At 32.7% G+C, this 25,084-nt stretch overlaps 6 protein-coding genes across 7 annotated transcripts; 1 reads left to right on the top strand and 5 right to left on the bottom strand.

Moving 5' to 3' along the window:
• Nucleotides 1-59: 59 nt before the first annotated feature.
• Nucleotides 60-4,958, top strand: LOC120768283 (NPC intracellular cholesterol transporter 2). Its single transcript, XM_040094889.1, has 4 exons — nucleotides 60-464; nucleotides 3,785-3,892; nucleotides 4,557-4,726; nucleotides 4,814-4,958. The coding sequence occupies exons 1-4, from the start codon at nucleotides 311-313 to the stop codon at nucleotides 4,904-4,906; spliced, it is 525 nt and encodes a 174-aa protein (XP_039950823.1). The 5' UTR covers nucleotides 60-310; the 3' UTR covers nucleotides 4,907-4,958.
• Nucleotides 4,959-5,516: 558 nt separating this feature from the next.
• On the bottom strand, nucleotides 5,517-6,972 carry LOC120768274 (mitogen-activated protein kinase p38a-like). Its single transcript, XM_040094877.1, has 2 exons — nucleotides 6,869-6,972; nucleotides 5,517-6,803 (listed from the first exon to the last, which is right to left on the bottom strand). The coding sequence occupies exon 2, from the start codon at nucleotides 6,680-6,682 to the stop codon at nucleotides 5,594-5,596; it is 1,089 nt and encodes a 362-aa protein (XP_039950811.1). The 5' UTR covers nucleotides 6,683-6,803; nucleotides 6,869-6,972; the 3' UTR covers nucleotides 5,517-5,593.
• Nucleotides 6,798-9,110, bottom strand: LOC120776157 (putative gustatory receptor 98a). The gene is made up of 3 exons (XM_040106770.1): nucleotides 8,259-9,110; nucleotides 7,895-8,053; nucleotides 6,798-6,803 (listed from the first exon to the last, which is right to left on the bottom strand). Exons 1-3 carry the CDS (start codon nucleotides 9,108-9,110, stop codon nucleotides 6,798-6,800), a joined length of 1,017 nt encoding a protein of 338 aa, XP_039962704.1.
• Nucleotides 9,111-9,358: 248 nt separating this feature from the next.
• LOC120767030 (putative gustatory receptor 98b) lies at nucleotides 9,359-11,358 on the bottom strand. The gene is made up of 4 exons (XM_040092876.1): nucleotides 10,476-11,358; nucleotides 10,347-10,423; nucleotides 9,648-9,806; nucleotides 9,359-9,578 (listed from the first exon to the last, which is right to left on the bottom strand). Exons 1-4 carry the CDS (start codon nucleotides 11,356-11,358, stop codon nucleotides 9,480-9,482), a joined length of 1,218 nt encoding a protein of 405 aa, XP_039948810.1. The 3' UTR covers nucleotides 9,359-9,479.
• A 2,267-nt stretch (nucleotides 11,359-13,625) lies between these two features.
• Nucleotides 13,626-15,189, bottom strand: LOC120766788 (putative gustatory receptor 98b). Its single transcript, XM_040092485.1, has 4 exons — nucleotides 14,319-15,189; nucleotides 14,042-14,118; nucleotides 13,800-13,958; nucleotides 13,626-13,731 (listed from the first exon to the last, which is right to left on the bottom strand). Exons 1-4 carry the CDS (start codon nucleotides 15,187-15,189, stop codon nucleotides 13,633-13,635), a joined length of 1,206 nt encoding a protein of 401 aa, XP_039948419.1. The 3' UTR covers nucleotides 13,626-13,632.
• A 5,226-nt stretch (nucleotides 15,190-20,415) lies between these two features.
• On the bottom strand, nucleotides 20,416-23,806 carry LOC120778680 (putative gustatory receptor 98b). 2 transcript variants are annotated; one of them, XM_040110617.1, is made up of 5 exons: nucleotides 23,213-23,806; nucleotides 22,225-23,141; nucleotides 21,661-21,737; nucleotides 20,646-20,804; nucleotides 20,480-20,578 (listed from the first exon to the last, which is right to left on the bottom strand). In XM_040110617.1, exons 2-5 carry the CDS (start codon nucleotides 23,105-23,107, stop codon nucleotides 20,480-20,482), a joined length of 1,218 nt encoding a protein of 405 aa, XP_039966551.1. In that variant the 5' UTR covers nucleotides 23,108-23,141; nucleotides 23,213-23,806. The 2 variants fall into 2 exon arrangements, with proteins under 2 accessions (XP_039966560.1, XP_039966551.1); XM_040110626.1 differs by having other exon boundaries at nucleotides 20,416-20,578; nucleotides 22,225-23,806.
• Nucleotides 23,807-25,084: the final 1,278 nt, after the last annotated feature.

The raw sequence follows: 25,084 nt of genomic DNA, 5'->3' as shown, positions 1-25,084 counted from the left end.
AAATCACAAACGATGAAATTGGTAAGTTATTTAAAATAAATTTAATTTACATTTGCGACGCTCAATTAACCAAAGAAAAATGAATGTATTGCATTAGTGTTAGAAAGGAAGAAAAAAGTATAAAACGTTTAATCAAATATGATCGTTAGAAATTCCGCTACCATATCAGGTGCTACCTTCTGCCTAATCAAATTACTTTCGCCAGTTATATATTGAACGCAATACAAGCATTATACGTTACGCTAAGTAAAAAATAAACGCTTCTTCATCGACAACTAATTATTGACATCGGCATCGAAAAGCAAGAAAAATGCACGTTAAATTCTTTTATTTAAAATTAATGTATTTATGTAATGTGTTTTGGCTGACATTTACAGCTGTAGAGCCAATAGATGTACAAAGTGCATCAAAAGAAGTTTACAAGAGATTATTAAGTTTGCGTACTCTACCCTTTGAAGACTGCGGTAAGTATAGAAAACAAGTAACTAATTAGCGTATCGGCATAAATTAATGTTTAGTTTTTTAATTACGAACAAAGCTCGTTTTTAATTACAAACAAACGTGATAAATTACAATTTTTAGGGACATCTTGATAAGATGAGTTAGCAAAGTTAGAGATATTTATTAAAAAATTAATAATGTATTAAAAAATTAAAAAAACGTTAACTTAAATTGCACCGAAACTATAACACTACGACCTGATTTTGATCGCTCAGTTTGTATGGAAGCTATATGCTATAGTAGTCCGATCTGAACTATTTGAAAAGAACCTGTACAAAATCGATATCTCAAAACTGGAAAAACTGGTTCGCATATAACAGACTAAATACTATAACTAAATCGGCTCAGCTCATCACGCTGATCATACACAAACATATATTTTATAGGGTCTCCAAAGGTTTGAGTGTTACAAATTTCATGGTAAACATAGATTAAAAGGGTATAAACCTGTTCATTGTATAAATATAAAATCTTTAAGATAAATGGAACAAGCATCAAAGTTCAGAAGCAGTATACTAAAATTCATTGGAATTCCAAAATGTGTCTTCAGAAAATTAAGCGATGTCCACATTTCAAACATTTAAAATTCGTTCTAAGAGTTCAGGGTAATAATTTTAGAATACTTGTACAGACCTATAATACTGGAGTAACTAACCTAAACAATTTTTTTAGAAACCAATTCAAAGCCACAAACAAATGTTTTTGTTAAGCCTTTTTAACTATAGTTTATTATTGATCGCGAATGTGAATGCTTATGTAAAGATACGAAAGTTGTTATGTTTTTTTTAATAGGAAAATAATCTCCTGAGAATTCTATTAATTAGCCTCTAAATTTAAAATATATCAACGTTTAAATTTCAAAATATTATTCTGTGTTCTCATAATAATTTGTATTGTCGGTATAAACAATGACGAAGCATTATCGTTTAATTGCTACCAAAAATCGACCTATCTGTAGGACTAACAGTAATTTCACAAAAATTTTGAATTTGCACACATACACACATTAATATAAACCTACGAATTGAATACAATAATTGGAAGAATTACGAAAATTTTGAAGTGGTATTTAATTTATGATACAAAGCTGTGGGAATTTCTTAGTTTAGGCGGCATTGCTTATATGCTGCGATTAGACATAAACATATGTATATGTTATCTCCTTTTTATACCCTGAACAGGGTAAAATATATATTAATCTTTTTTCGATTACAAAGCGCATATCTATACGATCATATATGTAAGGATTCAGTATCCTTTTCTATTGTGTTAACATGTCTTTAGAGAGCAAAATTCATGAATAGTAGCACAAAACTAATTATGAGCAATTAAGTGAAATGAAATAAATAAGAATATTTAGCTATGCTATTTAATTGCGATAACTCATTTCTTTTAAACTAATTTAACTAATTTCTATACGAAATGTTAAGGCATCCAATATTTGGCGCATACTGTAGTTCTATCTGCTGTTATTAATTAAATTATATTTGGATTCATTATAATAATTTAACGAAAAGATAATGTCCCACACTCAAGATAAAAATTTGGTCACTGATGCCAATTAATTAAATATCTTGGCTATTGTTTTTATAATTTGTAAAATTTCTTTTCGAAATAAAAATATGGAAAATATACATATGTACATAGATAGAGAAAAGTATAGAAGTGTACATATTGATACTCTTGAATTATGTTGCTACAGAGTATAATAGTTTTTTTCGTCTAAAGATTGTTTGTATCACCTGAAAATAATCGAATTAGATAAGGGGTTATATATGAATAATCAGGATGATGACACGAGTTGGAATCCCAGTGATTGTCTGCCTAACCATCCGTCCGTCTGTACAAGCGATGACTTGAGTAAAACATAAGATATTTTAATGGAAGTTGGTACATGCGTTCCTTGGCAAAAAGTGAGGACATCTTGGTACACAAAACGCCATTAAAAATCTATAAAATGCTATAATAAAGCACTAAATTAAGAAATAAAACTGTAATTTGGCACCGGGGTCGCAGCAGCATCTGTGGGCTAAAAGTTTTAAGAAGAGGCTTAATACTTCAGATACAATATCCGAATTCACTCAGGTTCTGTTAAAAACTACTAAAAATGCGATAAATCATTAAATAAATATGTCAGAGACTTTAAATTTTACAACTAAGACGAGACTCATGGACTTTGAACATGCCGGAAACAAAAGTGGACGATGTGCATGGCACCACCCACATTTCTGTGAAAATCCATACCTCAGGACCTACTCTACCCATCTTGGCCAAATTCACGCCTACTTCTCATATAACAAACAGGATGAAAACTTGCCCTAGACCGCATATAACTAACAAACCTTATGCCGCTGTAAGTATTTCCCTGCGTTTGGTACTGGCATGTTGCAAGAGTATGAAATGTTTGGTTACACCCGAACTTAGCTCTTCCTTACTTTTTGTATATATTTATAGAATTACAATTGGAGCCTTTATTTATTTAGCATTAAAAATATACTTGGATGTATGTAAAGCAGCATTTGTCAAAGCTTTTTACAATTTACAAATATGAATACATATTAATATAACCACATGTGTATGTATTAAATATTCAATCAAAGTTATTCATGATTTACTGCTTTTTAATCCAGATTTTTTCCCTGATAAAACGACACGTACAGCTATTTACTATTGACGTATTTGCTCACCTGAACGCTACCTATGCTTATCAAGAAAACACAAAAAGAAGTATAACAATGCTTTTCATTGCTACCTACTTGAATTTAATAGCCTTTAATATTAATTGTTATGATCTGTGCTTGCATACACATACTTATAGTTTACGAAGGTATATGATAAAGCCGGTCAAGCTAAACACCCAACAGGAAAATCTTTCAAAGCTAACTTTAACAAGCCTTTCAAAAATTTATTATACTTACTCATAAAATTAGTAAATTAGTGTTTTGGAACTGGTTTCTGAAAACATCAAATATTAAGGAGAATAAGAATAGACTGTGAACAAAAGTTAAATTATTTAAGCAGGTAATAAATTTAATTTATAAAAGACTTTATGTTTTATTTACATACATACATATATTTCCAAACTGTACATAAATTCAGCGATTCGAGCGGTTATGAGATAGAAATTGAGAGGAAATAATTATTCAAATTTGTTTTCAATATAATTTTCGGAATTTTACAAAATTGTTAACAAATGTATGTATATGTATGTATATGTACATACAATAAAAAAATTTATTGCATGCCAAACAACTCAACATCTGAAATATCTTTATTCGTTTAGGATCTCAATATGATGTACTGTATGTTAGTGTTTCAGGCTGTTCTGCAATACCTTGCCAAATGACTCGAGGTTCAACTGTGACGGTAAAAGTTATTTTTGATGACAACGGTGAGTGCAATTATATACCATATAAAGCTATATGTATATTTATTAAAATCTAGCTCATTTACTTAGTAATGATATTACGCATTATACAAAATAAAACATAACTGGAATACACTTCAATGCCCAGTATTACCAATATGTGTTTATTTTTAGTAGAGTGAATTTGAAATGCCAACAATCTCATTTACATTTTATGGTTTTATATTTACATTCCAGTATAAATGTTTATTCATAAAGAAATTAACCGTAAAACTAGATTCCACCTCAGTAATGATTCTTAGTAATAGAGTTAACAGTGATTGACACTTATGTAATTGGAAACGTGATTCTTATAATATTTCGTACGAAGTGAAATCTTGTTTTGATTGAAAATTGTTTAATTGTTACTATTTTATTAAACTAAAATTTTCAAATTATATTTCCAAACATCTTGGATTAAAAATAATTCCAATCAAATCAGAATCAAAAATTTAAATATTAATCTTTAATTCCAACATCTTGAAAAATCGGAATTTAAAATTGAAAATTTAATTTTTATTCCAAAAAATTAAATCGAATTTTTTTTTAATAAAAATAATTAGTTAATATATTTAAGTGTATTTATGAGTAATAGTATGAATACTATTATTTATTCATTCATATTTATTTACATTTTGTTTTGTTATAGGGGAAAATACTTCGTATTTAAGGCACAACGTTCGTTGGATATTTAATGCTATTAAAACAAACGCCGTCATTACTCCAGATCCTTGTGACGATAAAAAAAGCTGTTTACTTGATGAAAGCGATGGAAAATCCTATCTTGCTGAGGTTTTTGTAAGCAGCACTCTTCCTAATGTAAGTTTTGAAATATTCGTCCATTTCAGGATACTAGAAAATTACTTATTTTTATTATCTTGTTTAATACTGGATTACTTTTTGCAGATACGTGGTACAATGATGTGGGTAGCAGAGAACGCGAGCAATGCTGAAGTTATTTGTTTTAAAATCCCAATTATTGTAACCACAACCAAATAGTAATGTTTCATCTAATAAATTTACATGAAGTTACATATTATGTATGCATAAATATATGTATTTTGAGTAAAAGTACTAAATTGACTGACTTGAAGATTGCGTGAGTGCACAAAGTTCTTATGTTCATTGATTTTACTATAAGCGTATCATTTCACATTCAAAGAGGGGTATAAAGTTCGACATATACCATATCGCATAAGGCTTTTATCAATTTTTATTTGCAATAAAGATATAATATACACATATAAAAGGTGACAGCAAATTTTTATTTCAAAACAATCATATCAATAAGTTAGCTTTCTGTACAAATGGGATCAGTATACACACGTATACGTATAATATAAAACTTACATAAATGTATAAACAAATACTATAAATATGGTATAATGTACATATTTTTGTACTACGTTAAATAATACATTTCAATTTAATATATATTGTTAGCTTTCAGGATATTAATAAGGCACTGACATTGAATTTATGGCTAAAAGTAAATACACAAAAACATGAACAAATAACTACAAAAATACACTTTTACATTAACAATTAACATTATTATTTTAATTTATATACATATATATATATATATATATATATATATATATATATATTTTAACTTTTTTCATCATTATATTTAGCATTTAATACCATTTGAGCATACATACAAAAAAATGTACATCCTCGCTTCTATGTTTTCTTGATTTCATCTAACATTTTTGTGAACGATGCAGGCCTTTTAAAATTTTTCACCTCATTGAAGACTAACTCTTTCCATTTTTCTACTGGCAAATCCATGTCTTCAAAGCTTTGGTCGTATAGAGGCGAAGTTTGTTCGTCACTTGGTTCCGAATAATTTCCCATATAAGGATGCGCTAGTGCTTGCTCTGCTGTAATACGTTTTTCTGAATCGAGTTCCAACATTTTCTCCAACAAATCAATAGCAAGTGGATTAGCACCTTTAAATACTTCTTTAAAGTTGCGTCGTTTCATCGGTGGTAGCGATTTTATGTAATTACGCGCACTTTCTGATGATATTTTCTTCATGAAGTCATCAGGTGGTGTACCCAATATTTCCATGATAAGATTCAACTGATTTATATGATCAGTGCCTGGAAAAAGAGTGCGTCCTGTAAGTAATTCCGCCATTATACAACCAACGGACCAAATGTCGACGGTTTGGTTATAATGCATCCAATTTAGCATAATTTCTGGAGCACGATACCATCTTGTGGCTACATAACCGGTCATTTCACTTTCTGTTGGACGAGCTAGTCCAAAATCTAAAATACGTAATTCACAATCCTCATTAACGGCAATATTGGACGGCTTCAGATCGCGATGGATTATGCCTGCACTGTGAATATATTTAAGACCTCGAAGTATTTGATATACCAAAAATTGCACATGATCATCTGAAAGTCGTTGAGTTCTGATAATATTATTTAAATCGGCATCCAAAAATTGTGTTACTAAGTAGACTTGTTCAAATGATTTGAGTGTTACATCTTTATCATGGGGATGGAATACGTCGAGCAACCCAATGACATTGTCGTGATCCATATGCTTCAATAAACGTATCTCGCGATAAGTGCGCTTAGCGTGCACAGCCGATTGAAAAGGACGCGTCAGTCTTTTAATAGCTACATTCATATCTGTACCATCAACAAGAGCTTTAATCACCTGCCCATATGCACCGGACCCAACTGGTTGAGCTTTTTGATAAATATCAGGTATCTCCCATTCGGTGCGGTTATAATCAAATTTATAAAAGTTCATTTTACTGATATTGCTGTGTTATTGATTAACAAAATATTCTGTATAATGTGGTATTACACATAAATATTTATGTACAAACAAATTTAGATGTGTGTGCAACAAGTACGTACGTTGGTTAGTTCTAATGGGATAAAATTTTATAGTACAATGTAGGGCAATTATAAACACCAATACGATTATACTTACTGTATTTATATTAATATTTCCACTCTTATTCCACATGGGTATAAAAATGTTATACAAGTTAATAAATTCCGAAATGATCCAACTAGTAGCTACTGATACGGATGACTTATAACAAGTGTATTTATTTTTGTAATCATAATAACATGCAGGGTTGCCGCTAACCAAAAATCTCCAAACTATTATAGAAAAAAAAACGATTTTTTTGGAAAAATAGTAAATTTTAAACGGAATTATTGACCATCAACCATTATACAGATAAGAAAATTTGCAGCCAATCAAAGAATTGTATACTTTTAACAGAAAAATCAAAGGATTGCATATGCAATATTGTTTTAACAATACAGTAGGTTAAAGTGATTCCAAAATATACATGGTAAGAATGAATAAATGAAAGAACAGCTGATTGCTTATTTCCGTCTGTTTAAGCATATGGCGATGCCAGCCTAATATTTGATTTACTTTAAAATTACTGCTAATATCTTTTTGATTTGTAGAAGTATCAAGAGTCGTGTTAGTCTGTGTTTGTTATTTGTTAATTTAACAATTTTACCTTCAATATTTATTTAAAATTTGAGGTGTAATTTTTTGGCGGCCATTAATCAGACTAAACAAGTATTTAACATATATGTACATACGTACGGCCATCTTAGGTTGTCAAATTAGCAGGATACTCCATATAAAAGCTTTTGTTAACCGCCATTTTTAAGTTGTTTGCTTAGTATAGTATGCAAATACCTTCAATTATAGAAATTACACATAAAATAAAGATCTCAATTAAGTTGAAAAAGAATTTGTGGAATAATTAAAGAAATGTAAGTTTTTCAGAATACATACATGCACGTTATATACATACAGTTATTTATGTAAGCTTTCCTATTTGGTGTTATTTATACTGACATCCGAAATTGTATCAAAATTACAATGTACATACTGACGGTGAAAAAATACTGAAACATATTTTTGTTAATTAAGAACATATGTATATGAAATGCAAACCAATTTTCGCTCAACAATGAAGTTACTTACTTTACCGAGTGTTCCAATGTTAATCGTTACAAAACTTCCGGCCACAAATGTAATTGCTTCCTGCCATAGTTGCATTGAAATTCGATGCATGCACCGCATTAGCAGCAGATTCTGACGATCTTTTAGACAAGTTCTAAAATACGAACGTAATTCTCTGTCCTTAAGCGGAGAATGAAAATAAGTTTATGAACCCTTGAAATTGTAATAACACACACCTTTCGTTCGCAGATGGAGCAAAGGAAACATGCAACCGTTAAAATAAATATTTGCATAAACCAAATAACTATTAAATCTATGGGGGGTAAATTACAAGAAAATAATATGGCCTTTGTTGTTTTAGTGATTACTTACAATATTTAATTACTATCGATGTGGCGGTTTCTAGATTTAAAAATGCCCAATATGCTAAAAGTGTTAAGTCAATAAGCTGCTTTGCGAATAATCCTGGTAAACTCCATTCAAAGTAGTCCGTTAACAGCTGCACATTCTCCCAAAGCAAAGCATGCAAGTCTTGCAGTGCTATAAATCCTAATAAGCATTCACGTCGCTGAAAGCTACTTTCAAATCGTGTCGCCTCCAACCGCTTGCAATGCTGCTTAACTGCTCTACATACATTACAGATCATTATTATGAATACAATAATGAAACACATAAACTCGAATAATTTGATCTTTAACACTAGCTCTGCGTGTAAGCTTATTATCAATCGGACGGCTGGTGTTGACTGTAGACCCATTATTACCACTAGCATTAATAACAAACCACAGTAGAGTGTAAAGAGAATTTGCAGCATGTAGACACACAGTTTTAGCTTTGACAAATCGAACTGTATTCCAAATTTTTGTAATAACAACATTCGCATTTGTTCAAATTTACTGAAAATGTCCGGATACATACTTGATTTGTAGGTGCTCTCCAAATGTGCTATTAGTTGAACCAATATTAAAGTGCTAAAGCCGAGACCATCTATAACCGATGAAAAGACGTCATTAACATTGTAGATTGCTTCTTGTACATGCTTTAATTGTTCATTTATTAAGAAGCCAGTCAGAGCAAACACTACCAGAAAGTGTAAACTCAACATAAAACTCTTTCGACAAGACATTTCTGGTTTGCTGCTACAGTAATTTGAATACGGTATCACTCCCATTATAACCATTATACGCTGGAAAAGTTGCAGCGATACTTGGAATATCGTCAGCTCCGATTGCGCCATTTCAAATATCGAGTTCAATAGCACACTATAAACCGAAAGGAAACGAATGTGTGCTGACCAACTCTCCTTACCCATTTATATTTTGATGTAATAATTCTCTTTATTGCATATTTATCTACATTCAATATCAATCCTTAATACTATATTGTGATCCAATCAAACATTTTTAATTACGTTTATATTTCTTGCACATGCACAACCATACATACGTTGATAAATGTGAACTAATATAAACTGTAACAAAAAAAAAGGAGTCTAAACTAGGTTGCTTAGTACTTAACTAACATTCTGTTGTCATGTGTTCCAAATATTGTACGGTCATGTACAAAATTAGTACTTAAAGGTAACAATTAATGGTTCAATCGAAATTTAAACAAAACTAGTTCCTTGCTGGATTTTCCTTTCTTTTACCGCTTGCAGTTTGAACTGAATAAATATAATGACGTAAATTGTAATCGTCAGGATTATCTAATCAATTATAAAACCATATATAAAATTCAACAATTTTATATGTATATATTAAATATATAAGCTCACCGTTCCAAAGTTCTTCAAGTTTATATCGAATAGACCACCGCAAGTGAAGAGCATTTGTTGATGCATAAGTTGGAACGAATACTCCTGTAAACGCATACTCAGATTTACGTCGATTCCCACAGTTTTCAGTTTGTGTAGTAAAGTGCCAAATCGGTTATACTAGCATAAAATAATATAAAAAAAATATTGCTATATTCACTTAAGATCAACAATGATGGCTGGATTGCTACAACCTTTTTATGTTCGTATGAAGTTTGATTTCCGTATGTCAATAGGCCGTTTGTTTACGACGCCAAAAGTTTTTCTGGCGATTTTTATATTTTAGATCAATGGACTCATGGCGTGCAGAATTTTCAGTTTCAAAAAAAAAAAAAACAAGTCACAGGAAACCAAATCTGACGTGTTTGGCTACAAAGTCAGGATCATGCAGATCTTTTTGGTACAAGTCTGGTATTGGCATACCGAAACATTAATCAAAAGAACCCCGAACAACTCCAAAGCACCTCTGTAACATTTTCAATAACCAAACACACACTAATTGATATATAGAGATCAAACTTGACATGAACTTAAAAATTTATATCGATTCAGTTTGCGCAGACACTTTAAATCTGCCTGTCCGAGTCAACTTTGATATTGAGTTTAGAATTATTTAACGATGTAAATATTTCACCTGTTACCTTAGCCTTTGAATATTACCTCATCAATGCAGCATTGACTCAAATAGCAAGGTATAAACAAACTAGCAATTATCATAATGGCAATGGCAGTACGATCTAAAAGCATGAAATTTAATTATAGGTGTATTTAGTGTTTTACTAAACGTACATAAACGCAAATTAAAATCCTCTTGTTCTAAGTTGGTATAACCCCAAAGTATAGTTTGTGTTATTGAAAATCCGTGATAGAAGAACACCAAAGACATAGGAATGCAAAAATATCTCTCTACTTCGCTCAATAGCTGCCAGATACGAGCCAGTAGCTGTTGATTAGTTTGCAATTCCACATATAAACTCCAACGCAAGTCAACGCTTTCACAAAGCACCAGTTCTCGTCTCAAATGCACCAGCTGTTGATAGACCAAATGCAGCAACTCCTGTATCAATAGCACACAAACACAATATTCTACGACTTTAATTTGTGATAACATACTGAACACCACATTTATCCAACGAAAACGCGGTGCCAGGTTGTGGTCGGAGAGCGCATAATTCAATTGCAGTAGGAAGACGCAAACTACGACCCACCAAATTCCGATACGTAGACAAAACCGCCAACGAACGGCACACAACGAACAGACTGTTGTATGGTGTTTTCGTATATCCGATTCTATTTGCGCTACTTTCGTGAATATGCTGCGTAGTTGTTGGTGTCCAGTTAATGCTTGAGTATAGAGCACTATTTGCACCATGATTTGCATGACGTTGATGCCAATGGTTAAAATGCGAGTCATGTCGTCCACAGAGTTTTCCCACACATATCTACTAACCACGATATTCTTTATATGCTCTATCGAAAAACCAACAGACAATTGAAGTAATGTGTAAACTGCGAAAATAAATCGAAATAGATGGAACAACCAAAGCCGATCGGATGGTGTCCTACGTAAAATCAAAATTGGTGGCATTACGACGGCGAATAATGATAATGTCCATAAGTAAGGTGTAATAACGGTTAGTAACGCAGATTCGGTAAATTTCACTGGACGCATTTTGTACCTGACTTCTATGAATTCACAGCTACTAACACTCATTGAAAACTGTTTTCTATGTTTACGAAAATATAGTGTGAATATGAAATAGCAAACGTTGGCATTTTACAAATTAAATTATTACTAAACGCTTATTTTATCAATCTTTATAAAAGCGATCTGAGATAGATTTGATATTCTAAATTGCATTAAATGTCACTTATACGCCACGTATTCCAATGTCCACATATAATATACCATACATACATACGTATGTTGTATGTTTATAAAGGAATTGTTTATCGTATGGAATGTGATAGCTATAGTACTGCATAGTAAATTCAAACACATATTCCCACATTCGACATGTTGGTGGTTAACCTCACGTTTTTACGAGTTGAGCCCTAGGTATTTTAAAATAAAGAAAATTCTTTACTTGGTAAAAGAAATTTTTATAAAACAAGTTTTAAATAACACAAGAAAAATATTAACTTTGGCTGCACCGAATTCTTTACCTTCTCAATTTTCATGGGATAGTTTGAGTGGCCGATACTATATGTTGGTAAATAGTCTTATCAAATAAAAAAAGTTTTCCATACAAGAATATGATATTAGCGGTCAATTTAAATAGCAGATATACGCTACAATGGTCTGCTATCGGCTCTTCTGACTAATTGAACACATTTTTGGCGAAAAGACGAAAACTGAAAGACTAGTTTGAAGATTGTGGAGAATCGTTTCGCAGTACGCAGCAACTCTGACTGACGTATGGAACGACTTGGCGCATTTTAAGTAGAGATCTTAAATTGATCAATCGCTCTATGGGCTCTTGAAAAGTTTCAAGAAGATCCGACGTTTTCGTCAAAAGCATTTGGAACGAAGAGCAACATGAAGAGATTTTACAGCTGCCATTTCATCGAGAAAAAGGCAACGGGTTAGTGTGGTTTGTGGGCCGATGGAATCATCGGTCAATATTTTTTCAAAAATTATGCCACTGAAAACGTAACCGTGCGCCATGATAATCCACTAATTGATGCCTGAAATTGAACTTCCCACACATCGCATCAATCAATGGATTTATTGAGGGAACACTTCAGTAAGCTGATAATTTCACGTTTTGGGCCTGTCGATTGGCCACCAAGATCGTGTGATATCTGATTGTTAGAAATGTAAAGTCTGAAGTTTATGCGGACAATCCAGCTTCCAGCAAAACATTACGCGTGTCATTCGCTAGTTACCTTTCAAAATGCTCAAATGAGTCATTGAAAATTGGGCTCAACGGATGCACCATCTAAGACGTAGCGGCGGCCAACATTTGAAAGAGATTATCTTTAAAAAATAAATGCCAAAGAATGTTTTTTCAAATGATAATAAACATTCCCTAATAAATTTGAAGTTTCTGTGTTTTTTTTTTTTTTTTGCAATAGTAGGGAACCTCGAAATGGATCACCCTTTACAATATATTTCTGGGCAAACTTAATATTTTTTTTTTTTTGCAATAGTAGGGAACCTCGAAATGGATCACCCTTTACAATATATTTCTGGGCAATATTGTATAGTAATGCGTTCTGAACAATTTTTATAGAGATTACATTGTTGCCTTAAAAAATAATCTATACCAAATTCCGTGAATATATCTTGTCAAATATGAAAGTTTTCCATACAAGAACTTGATACGGATCGTTCAGTTTGTATGGCAGCTATATGCTATAGTTAACCCATCTGAACAATTTCTTCGGAGATTACATTGTTGTCTTAGAAAATAGCCTATACCAAATTTCGTGAATATATATTGTCAAATGTGAAAGTTTTCCATACAAGCATTTGATTCCGATCGTTCAGTTTGTATGGCAGCTATATGTTATAGTGATCCGATATCGGTCGTTCCGACAAATGAGCAGGTTCTTGAAGATAAAATGCCGTTTTCAAAATTTCAAAACGATATCTTAAAAACTGAGGGACTAGTTCGTATATATACAGACAGACAGACAGACGGACAGACAGATGGACATGGTTAAATCGACTCAGCTCGAAATACTGATCACTTATCTATATACTTTATAGGGTCTCCGACGATTCCTTCTGGGTGTTACAAACTTCGTGACAAACTTAATATACCCTGTTCAGGGTATACAAATTATCAACAGTAAATAGTTAATCTTGCACATCTCTAAGAAGTAAGCTAAGTGTCGGCTTTAGGACAAAATATTTATTTATAGCTTTTCTTCAAATTTTGGTACAGATAATATTAAAGCAATTCCATTTGCGATAACAGTTTGTACGTTTATGACAGTTTTATTCAATTCGCGCTTCAATTCTCGATTTCCTTCCCGTTTCAGCTTGTAATTTGAATTGAATTAGTATAACAATATAAGTGGCAATGGTTAAGATAGTCTAAATTATTACGGAAAGAAAACGAGCTTTTAGAAAACTTTATTATTCTTTGTACTTTGTTTTCTCACCGCTCCAAAATTCTTCAGGTTTATGTCGAAGAGACCACCACAAGTGAAGAGCATCTTTTGATGCATCAATTGAAGCGAATACTCCTGTACTCGCATATTGAGTTGTTCGTCGATCCCAACCGTTTTCAATTTATGTAATATTGTGCCGAATCGATTGTACTGCAAAGAAAAGCAAAAAGTAATTTAGCATACCCAGAGCGTACTTAATATTTTATGAAAAAATTATAGGAGTTTAATATTACCTCATCAATGCAGCATTGACTCCGGTAGCAGGGTATAAACAACGAAATTATCAACAAGACAATGTAGCTAATGCGACCTAAGAAAGTGTAAACCAATTATATGCCATTTTGAAATTAATGCTTGTTAAACTGATTTTACAACGAACTAACAATTATTAACCAATTGTGAGAAGAGTAAGCCCTAAGCCGACTTAGAATGGCTGGTGAATTTTTATGAAAAGTTAAACCGAAACTATATAATGTCTTTCTAATACATAAACACACTAAATAAACTTACATAAACGCAGCATGAAATCATCAAGCTTAAAATTAATATAGCCCCAATGTATGGTTTGCGTCATTAAAAATCCATTGTAAAAGAATAGCATACATAATGGTATGCAAAAATATCGCTCGACTTGGTTTAGTAGATCCCAGATACGGGCGAGCAGTTTTTGATTTGCTTGCAATTCAGTAAATAAACAACAACGCAGCTCCATTCTCTCACAGCGCACCAGTTCTCGTTTCAAATGTATCAGCTGTTGCTGCACCAGATGTAACAGTTCCTGTATCATTTGCACACTAATACAATATTCAATTCCTTTCATTTGAATCAACACGGAACAAAATACAATAATGAATTTAGAAAGTGTTGTTAGTGTAGTCGTAGCGAGAGCGTAAGTCAGTGGCGGCAGAAAAACACAAACTATCAGTAACCAAATGTCTATACGCAGATGAAATCGCCAACGCATAGAATATAATGTAGGCACGGCTGCACAATGCTGTCGTATATCTGATTCTAGCTGGTTCACGCTGTCTAGTATGCTCCGAAGTTGTTGGTATCCGGTTAATGCTTGGGTATAGATCACTGTTTGTACTATGAGTTGTACGATATTGATGCCAAGACTTAAAATATAAGTCATACTATCCATAGAGTTTGTGTACACAAAACGACCGATCATCACACTGTTAAAATATTCCATCCAGACGCTTGCAGTCAATTGAAACAGTATATATATTACGAAAATTATACAAAATCCAAGCCTATCGGAGGGTGTCCTGCGCAACATCATAAATGGTGGCATCACAACAGCGAATAATGAAAATGTCCATAAGTAAGGAGTAATAACGGCAATTAACGCGGATTCGGCAAATTTCACTGGACGCATAATTCACTTGTGTGAACTTGGAGTTACCTGCACTCAATAACAACTGTAACGGTTAACTTTTAATAGCCACTGGTGTGCCTTTTACTAATATTTGCCAATGTTAAACAAATAATATGTCTATTTATTATCATGATTGGTTTGGTTATCAGGTTATGTCAGATATAAGTTTATATATATCTTCATTCAAATACAGCTGTGTATGTACGCTTGCATGTATTTTCGAAAATTAATTAGTAAATGTTCAAATAAGCCATCTGATAGCAAACGTACGAATACAATAAGGAGCAACGTTGTACTTTGAATATCAAGTAAGTGAATGTGTTAGAGGTTATTATTGTTTGATAATCCAACTAATTATGTCGTGAACTGGGTTTACCACATCGGAGATCAGCGTGCCACGCTGAAACGATTTAACCTGGTCCAGTTTTTGAGATATCGATTTACATACGAGCTTTTCTCTTTAAAAACTGATTGTTGGAACCGCCGATATCGCAGCAATATAGCTTATAGTGGTGGATATGATAAAAGAAATATACCAGAGACGGGTGTTATAGCTTCGGTGCAATCGAAGTTGTCGGTTCTTGTTGTTTTTATATATTATTTTATAAATAAACAAATAAGGAAGGGCTAAGTTCGGTGCAATCGAATATTTTATACTCTTGCAACTTACAAAAAAACCAATCATATAGAGTAAAGTTTGCCGGATGTTCGAAAATCCTGATATTATTTATATACGGGCTAGGCCAAGTTTTCGCTCAAATTTATCTATTATAGGCACAAAGATGCACTGTTATAAATAAAATACGCTCTCTTATTTTCATTGGGATGACTCACATATTGGCCGATATATGCGGTACAAAGTCACCCCGAAGTTCAAAAATCCTTTTATGGGTGGGGTATATGGGTGCTAAGGGAAATATTGGTCCGATTCAACCCATTTTTGACATACAGACATACCATTATAAGAGAAGGATCTCTTGATTTATATATATCACACATTTACCGACATTTGCGATCAAAAGTCAACTATAGTTACCGGGGTCTGAATATTCAGTAACTAGGGGGTTGAGCAATTCTCATTGGATTTAAACAATTTTTGGTAAAGTTTTATCCCGTTAGATTAATTGTTTCTTGATTTGTGTACTGGAAAATATACGAATCAAGTGGAATTTAAAATTGTGCTATATGGGAAGTCGGCATGGTTGTTATCCGATTTCGTCCATTTTCACAATGTGACATAAGAATCTAAGAAGAATGCCACGTACTAAATAAGCATAAATTTTGACTCTCATATGTGCATACATAATGTTTCAATTGCATAAAATAATGTATTATACAATATACATATACACACATAATTAATAATACCAAAAAACTTACATAAGCGGAGCTTCAAATCATCAAGCTCAAAATTAATATAGCCCCAATGTATGGTTTGTATGATTAAACATCCATTGTAGAAGAATAGCATACATAACGGAATGCAAAAATATCGCTCCACTTGATTTAGTAGATCCCAGACACGGGCGAGCAGTTTTTGGTTTGCTTGCAATTCAGCAAATAAACAACAACGCAGCTCCATTCTCTCACAGCGCACCAGTTCCCGTTTCAAATGTATCATTTGTTGCTGTACCAGGTTTAACAGCTCCTGTATCATTTGCACACTAATACAATATTCAATTCCTTTCATTCGAATTAGTGCAACTCCAAATATCGAGAGCATATAAATAAGGGGTGTGTATTCTGCAGGACACAATTCATAACTTACATACACTTCGAAAGTGCAGGTTACTAGTATCCAAATTCCTACATGTAAGAATAAACGCCAGCGGATGACACACAACGAATACACGGCTGTACAATTTTTTCGTATATCCGATTCCAGTTGCACTACATTGATGAGTATGCTCCGAAGTAATTGGTGTCCAGTCAATGCTTGAGTAAGAATCACTAGTTGCACCGTAACCTGCACGATAATGATGCCAGCGGTCATAATAAAAGTTTTGCTGTCCAGGGAGTTTCTTCTCACATAATGAATAAGAAAGTATCTGTTTTTATATGCAATCCAAAAACTAATGGCCACTTGTAACAGTATATATAATGCAAAAATAATGCGTGTTAGAAATAATAACAATTGACGATTTGTTGAACTCCTGCGTAATATGTAATAAGGTGGTAACAAATTTGCAAAAAACGTGAGTACCCAAAGGTATGGTCTATTAGCGACGACTAATATTGATCCCGAAAATATCACAGGGCACAAGTTGTCCATTTGTGCACGTCGTTGTAGGAGCTAGCACTTAATAGAGACTACCAATAATGTAAAGGAATAGAGCGAAGTCATCAAATTAATTGAAATATATCACATTAATTCTAAATAAATATAAAGTAAACAAGTAAGGAAAAACTACTTTCGGGTGTGGCCGAATGTTACAGTCCTCATGATTATTTTATCCGGTGTCTATCACACTTTATTATAAGATATATGAATTCTGAAGCAAGATCTGCACAGATTTCATAACTTTTTGACGCCAAATCATATGGTTGGCAACAAAAAATGTCCAATTAATTTCTCTTAATAATCTTACTTATTGACCGAATACATATGCGGTATGAATCCAACCGAAAGGTTCGACATATTCGAATGTCAACTAGAGTAATAAGTCATTATGTCTAGACAAGTTAACAAGTGTATTTAATTACATAAATATCAAATCCGATCGGATTCATTAGAAGGTTTCGAAAAGCCATAGCCGATTAGGGGTATGTGCATTTTTCAACGTTTATGTCTTATATCTTTGTATGCTTTTTCAGTACCTCAAACTTTAAACTCGTTTTTCTCAAAACACACTTTTTTAAACTGGCGGACATGATTCCGGTCGAACTACTCAACCGATTTGCTTTTCTTAAATGTTCACAAAACGCCTGCTTTCGTCGTGTTATGAAAAATGTGTGTAAAAAAACATGGGGGAAAATTAAAAAAAACGTTAATTACTTTTTTGTTTATCATTTTTACATGATTTCTTGTAGCGACGATAACCATTCACGTACTTTTTAAGAATAAATTGGGTTTTTGTGTTTCAGATGATCCAAACATGAGAAATAGTGTCCGCCAGTGAAAAAGCGCATCTCATTCATCCAGCCACTTCTCCGACAGATGTCATCAAAAAATTCCGAAAAAATTTGTTTATACACTCCACGAAATACCTCATGATATGTGAAATAAGTTCTGTTGTAGAATAAACTGCCACTGCCACGTGACATAACTAATAGCTAAATTCAGATATAAAACTGTAAATTGACTCAGAGTATCGCAGTAGCAAAGGGTACGTCTGGGAAAAAATTTTTGAAAAAGTGGACGTGGCCCCGCCCTCTAATAAGTTTAATGTATGTATCACTTAAACCACCTCAGCTAAAACAACCAAATTTATCTAGCGGTAATATAACAAGTATAAGAACTCCTACCGACTGTGTGAAAATGTATGAAATCGGAAGATAACCCAGCTCACTCCTGTTACTGTATGTACTGTTAAAATCTATTTAAAGCGCGATAAATCAATAACTAAAAACGCCAGAGACATTAAATTCTACCTCCAAGATGGTATCTTCTTCTTCTTTATTGGCGTGGACACCGCTTACGCTTACACGATTATAGCCGAGTTTACAACAGCGCCCTAGTCATTCTTCCTTTTCGCTGTTTGGCGCCAATTGGATATTCCAAGCGAAGCCAAGTCCTTCTCCACTTGGTCCTTCCAACGGAGTGGAGGTCTTCCTCTTCCTCTGCTTCTCCCGGCGGGTACTGCGTCGAGTACTTGCAGAGCTGGAGTGTTTTCGTCCATTCGGACAACATGACCTAGCCAGCGTAGCCGCTGTCTTTTAATTCGCTGAACTATGTCAATGTCGTCGTATGTCTCGTACAGCTCATCGTTCCATCGAATGCGATATTCGCCGTGGCCAACGCGCAAAGGACCATAAATCTTTCGCAGAACTTTTCTCTCGAAAATTCGCAACGTCGACTTATCACTTGTTGTCATTGTCCAGACCTCTGCACCATATAGCAGGACGGGAATTATGAGTGACTTTTAGAGTTTGGCTTTTATTCGTCGAGAGAGGACTTTGCTTCTCAATTGCCTACTCAGTCCGACCATACCAAGATGGTATAGGAGGGCTTTAATGGAGCCGAGATCAATATTCGACGTTGGGCGTGGCACAGACTATTTTTAGGTGAAATCACATATCTATTGTCCCGATTCATCGATTTCAACCAAATTTGGCATGTCACATTTCCCTGACACATGTACAGTGTGAAAACGGGCGAAATGGGACCACACCCACACCTACATACTTCCCATATAACACAATTCTAAATTCCATTTGAAATTTCCACTTTCCAGTATACAAATAAAAAAAGAATTACTATATCAGGATGAAACCTTGCATGAATAGTGCATTTGAGGTATGCCACCTTATGACTAAAAATTACGTAAAAAAAGGCACCGAATATGTGGACCCAGTACTTATAGCTGAGTTTTTACCGAAAACATCGGTCAATGTGCGAGATATATGTACTTGTATAATTGAAATTCAGAGAGAATCCTTTCCTGATAGTAGCATATCTGCGTGTCAAAAATGGGTTGAATCGGGTCAATACTTGCCCTTATCACTTAGTCATATGGGTTAAAGGTTTTCGAACTTCCAGGTGACTTTATACATCTTATATTAGCCAATAAGTGAGTTATCTTAATTATATTTAAAGAGTTAAAAAGCTACTATGCTCTACGGAACATCTTGCGGGTATATAAAATGCACTGATTAATCATTTAAATATTTTTAAGTAAATGATTAGAATTAAGTTGCTCTCTTGGGTCATAAAGCAATAATGATATGGAAAATATTTTTTTATGTAGATATACATATGGAGTTTGGAGTCAGTCCCGCCTCAAAGGCAGATTGTTAACGTAAATAGAAAATATCAGATTGCTATATTGAGAAATTCTATCAAACAAGATAGTTTCAAAAACTCCAAATCCAGTAAAATTACATATGCATATAGAGGTATCTAAATATATAAGTACTTTTGGCTCTAGTAAAGGCGTGATTATAGTAAAGAAAAGAAATCGAACCAAAAAATACCGAAGGCTTGTGCATTGGAGGTAATCTCCCCCAACCCTAACGTAGCGAAATGTTAAATAATTTAATTCAACTTTTACATGAAATTTCTTTCCGTTTGCATTTATTTTATTTCAAGTTAGTGCTTTGTACATGTTATCAATTGTTTAAAATAATCATTTTATTCAAAACGAATTCCGATATTCGATTTCTTCTCAGTTTCTGCTTGTAATTTAAATTGAATTAGTATAACAATATAAGTCGTGATTGTTAGACTTATCTAAATAATTATAAAGATAAATTTGTTTAATGAATTGAGAATTTTTCATTCATACTTATTTGCTCACCGCTCCAAAATTTTTCAAGTTTATGTCAAAGAAGCCACCACAGGTGAAGAGCATCTTTTGATGCATCAATTGAAGCGAATACTCCTGTAAACGCATATTGAGTTGCTCATCAATGCCCATGGTCTTCAACTTGTGCAAAATTGTACCGAAACGATTGTACTGTAAAAATAATTCAATATAATCGATACGTGTGTACATTTCAACAAAGGCATAAACTGAAAAAAGTAAAAATTCCGATTTTGAATTGAGATTTTTCAAAGAGGTTAATCCGTTGTTATTTTCTAGTTTAAATTGGCATATGCATTTTTCTATAAGGGTTAAAACAGTTTTAGATCTCGTGATCTGTCTAATCTTACTTGATTAAACTTTTTCGAATTGGAGTGCTTGTTACTATAGTAAAGTACTTTCACGTGTAGCTTCTCCTAATTGATATTATCGTATGTTCAATAAATACCGAAATCATTATTTCAAATTCCTGTGATAAATTTGATATTGAGTTGATTACTATTACAATTTTTACCACTCCACCAAAGCTCACGCCAATATGAATGAAATTTTTGATGAACGTCATTATTTAACAAAGTACATATGTACATGTGTACGAGTCAATCGTATTTAACGAGTTGTTCTTTTAAAGTAAGTTTTTTTATCTCCAAAGCAGTGCTCCGTGGCGTATAAGTAACAAATAATTTATAAGGTATATGAATGCTCTGTACATTTGATGCATAACTTTAACTACTTATAATTTTAGGTGAATATTTTTATGGAAAATCCTAGAAGGTCTTTATTGTAGAATGCTAAATTTTGTTTTAGAGTATCCTGTGTTCAATATTGCTTCTTTCCTTTAAAGATAAAAACTTGAATGCAAAAGATGAAAAAATCTTAAGAAATATTTTACATGGGACAAGTAAAGCGATTAAGGTACATTTTAAATTGAAAATAAAGAGATTGTTTACGTTCGATTATTTTTTTAAAGGAGAAAAATTATATATTTGTGAATAAATTAAAAACATACCTCATCAATGCAGCACTGACTTAGATAGCAGGGTATGAGCAAAGCCAGAATTATCATGACGGTGTATATTATGCGATCTAAATATGTATGTATAAATAAATTAAAATATTGCAAATTAGCATAAAGTTTCAAAATATTTTTAGAAAATTTATTGGTATTTAAATCTAGAATCTTCGTGTGAAGTAGTTTCTTCACAAAAAGTAAATCTACAAAACATTCCTAAATGACATTAATCAGTTTTAGTTAGTATGAGAATGGTATACACATATTCAATGAGACTTTTTTGCCTCTTTTATTCGATTTTTTAGAAGCTCAATATAGTGATATTCTTAACTTTAATACCGAAATTTATTGAGTTAATTTCAAAAGTACTTATTTTGATAAGAAACGGGATAGTAATGAGTTTTTTTTTTGAACCGATTTGGAATGCAAAATAGACCTAAAGTGTAAATAGAAAGCCAATAGGAAAAACTCGTAGTTCGAAATAATTTGACTACACATATTTGTATAAATTGAATGACAGGTTCGAAGAAGATGCGTTTAAACATCGATAATAACACTTACATAAACGCAAATTCAAGTTATCACGCTCAAAATTGATGTAAGCCCAATGTATAGCTTGTATTATAGCGAATCCATTGATGAAGAAAAGCATAAGCATTGGAATGAAAAAATAGCGTTCAATTTGATTGAGAAGATTCCACACCCGTGCCAAAAGCTTCTGGTTCGTTTGCAAGTCATCGTATAAACTAAAACGCAGCTCCACTCTTTCACAGCGCACCAGCTCTCGTCTCAAATGTACCAACTGCTGCTGCACCAGTTGTAAGAGCTCCTGTATCGTTTGTACACTAATACAATACTCAACTCCTTTGAAATGGATTATTGTGCCGAAAAAAACAATAATTCCACGCTTAATTGGATTAAAATATTGAGTGTAAAGCATATAGCTCAGGTAAGGTACAAAAGTCGAAACCACCACGAACCAAATGCCAACACGAAGCCCCAAACGCCAGCGAAAAGATGCCAATGGAAAATCGGTCCTTAAGTGTTTTCGTATATCCGATTCTAGTTGGACAATATCATTGAGGACGTCGCGTAATAAATTGTGTTTGGTTAACGCTTGTACATATACCGTTATTTGCACTACAAGCTGTACGATATTAATGCCAATACTTAATACACAAGTCATAATATCCAAAGAGTTGCGCATCAAAAAACCACTGAGCAGCACATTATAGGTATAAGTGACCCAGAAGCTGATCACAAATTGCGCTAGCATATAAAGTACGAAAACTATGCGAATAATATACAAAATCCAGTGGCGATTTGTTGGAACCGCACGAAGTATATAATATGGCGGCATTACAACAGCAAATAATGAAAACGTCCATAAGTACGGCGCAATAACGGCAATTAAAGTTGACTCGGAAAATTTCATCAGCCCCATGTAAAGATTATAATAAAATTGTACTGAAAAGAAACTAAATTACGATATTTCTTAAAAAATCTTTATTTTGAAAATCAATACTACAAAAATCGCGCATAAATTTACCTTGGCCAAGCTTATCCTTCTTAAATGGGTATTAATTATGAATTTCTATAAAAAACTACACTCAGTTATTTCAGATTAGCTTCTGCAGGGGGAAAATTCTTCAGCAATAATCTTATGATGAATGCCACATAAGAGTATATAAATAAAACTAGTTTTTATTCTGTATTCTAAAATATTTCTAACTAAATGCGCTGAGTTCTTTGCATTTGGTATTCCTACGGCTCATCTGATATGTTAAAACTGCATTTAAAGTTACTCATACGACAAGTATAACAATTTGTTATCTCCACACATGCATGCATGTACATGTACTGTATTTACTTATGAAAGTATATTTGTATGCAAATTAATGATAAATGCGTTTAGCAAATTGAACAACCAATTAATCCGATGTCATATTGCATACATTCTATTTTTATGGCCCTCACATGTACATATATAAACAGGCTGTATTCGCGGCATGGAGTTAGTTGAGTTTTCCAAAGCTCTTCATTAGTACGACATAACTTAGTTTCTATAACCTACTGAACCTTCACAGATCAAATAAACTAAATTTATTTATAAAATGAGAAAAATAGTCAAAACTTTAATATACAAATGTATTGTACATACATACATACATGTATTACAATAGTACAAAAAATAATAATAACGCTTGTTCATTTATTTTTTAACCCAAGAGAAATAATTAGTGTTTGATCATTTGTATTCAGTACTTGAAGTCACGAGTCTTGGACGCATTATCAAGAGCATATTGTCTCCTCAGGAAATAGTTTTCCTATTGTTCGGTTATCTATTTACTCAATGAGTCGATATTAATAATAGCCTATTCAGGCTATAACTGTCCCTCTCCACTCAAAAAATGTTGGAAGTATTTACTTCTAGCCTCGGCTGCTTTTTCTGAACTGTAGGAGACATTGTTTGCCAGTCATGCAAGTCTATGTAAGTTTCACCATGATTTTGGTATGTCGATCGAATTTTTCTGGAACTACGTCGTAGTCGTTTGAGATAACTTCAAGAATTTCATTGAAATGATTTTTCACTTTTAATTGTAATTCGAGAGAGATTTCAGAATCGTCGAAAAATCTTTTTTACACAATGCCATCCTTGGTGTTACACGACCGACTTTCAGAATATCAACAAGTTGGCAAACATTTTATCTGAAACGAATTGGATTTTTTGTCTACAATGTTATATTTCTTCGTTAGATCGCGCTTGCTTATATTTTTGGTATTTATTCAAAACTGAAACCCGTGCATGAGCATGTGCTTTGTATTGAAATCATGATTGAAATGCAGACAAATAAATTATGGGCGAGTAAAAAAAATATTTTAAATACCAACAAGATGTGCTGCTCACGAATATGTAAATACGAACCTTACATATGCACATTTAATAGAACATTTTTAATTTTTCTTGCTTTTATATGAAAGTTTTTATTTATATTATTTTTATTTTAGCTAAATACAATTATTGTTGATTGTAAAGTAATAGCTTAATATTAATATGCATGTATGTATTAGGGGCACACTTTTTTCTCTGCATTTAATAATACATATATAAGGTATATAATAATTGACATAATAAATAATTAAAGAAGGTTGGGTTCAATTGTCTCAACGAAAAACATATTCCGGGCAGTCACCTGTAATATTTTTTACTTTAACTTTTACTTTTTAATTAACAGACATAGGGATATGAATGTATAATGGAATTAATGATATATAATTAACAAACACATAATAAGAACCCCCCTAGTACACATCAGAGCTCATTAACTTTGAAATAGCAAAAGGATGATTTTCGATTCAAGGTCTTGAAAGCTGAATATAGGCGTTGTTAGTATTATATTGAAATAAAATTAGCCACAAT

This window comes from Bactrocera tryoni, chromosome 1 (genome assembly GCF_016617805.1).
Source record: "Bactrocera tryoni isolate S06 chromosome 1, CSIRO_BtryS06_freeze2, whole genome shotgun sequence".
Classification (NCBI taxonomy): domain Eukaryota; kingdom Metazoa; phylum Arthropoda; class Insecta; order Diptera; family Tephritidae; genus Bactrocera; species Bactrocera tryoni.
Note: the sequence above shows the minus strand (reverse complement) of the source record. Positions and strands in the feature narration are given on the sequence as shown.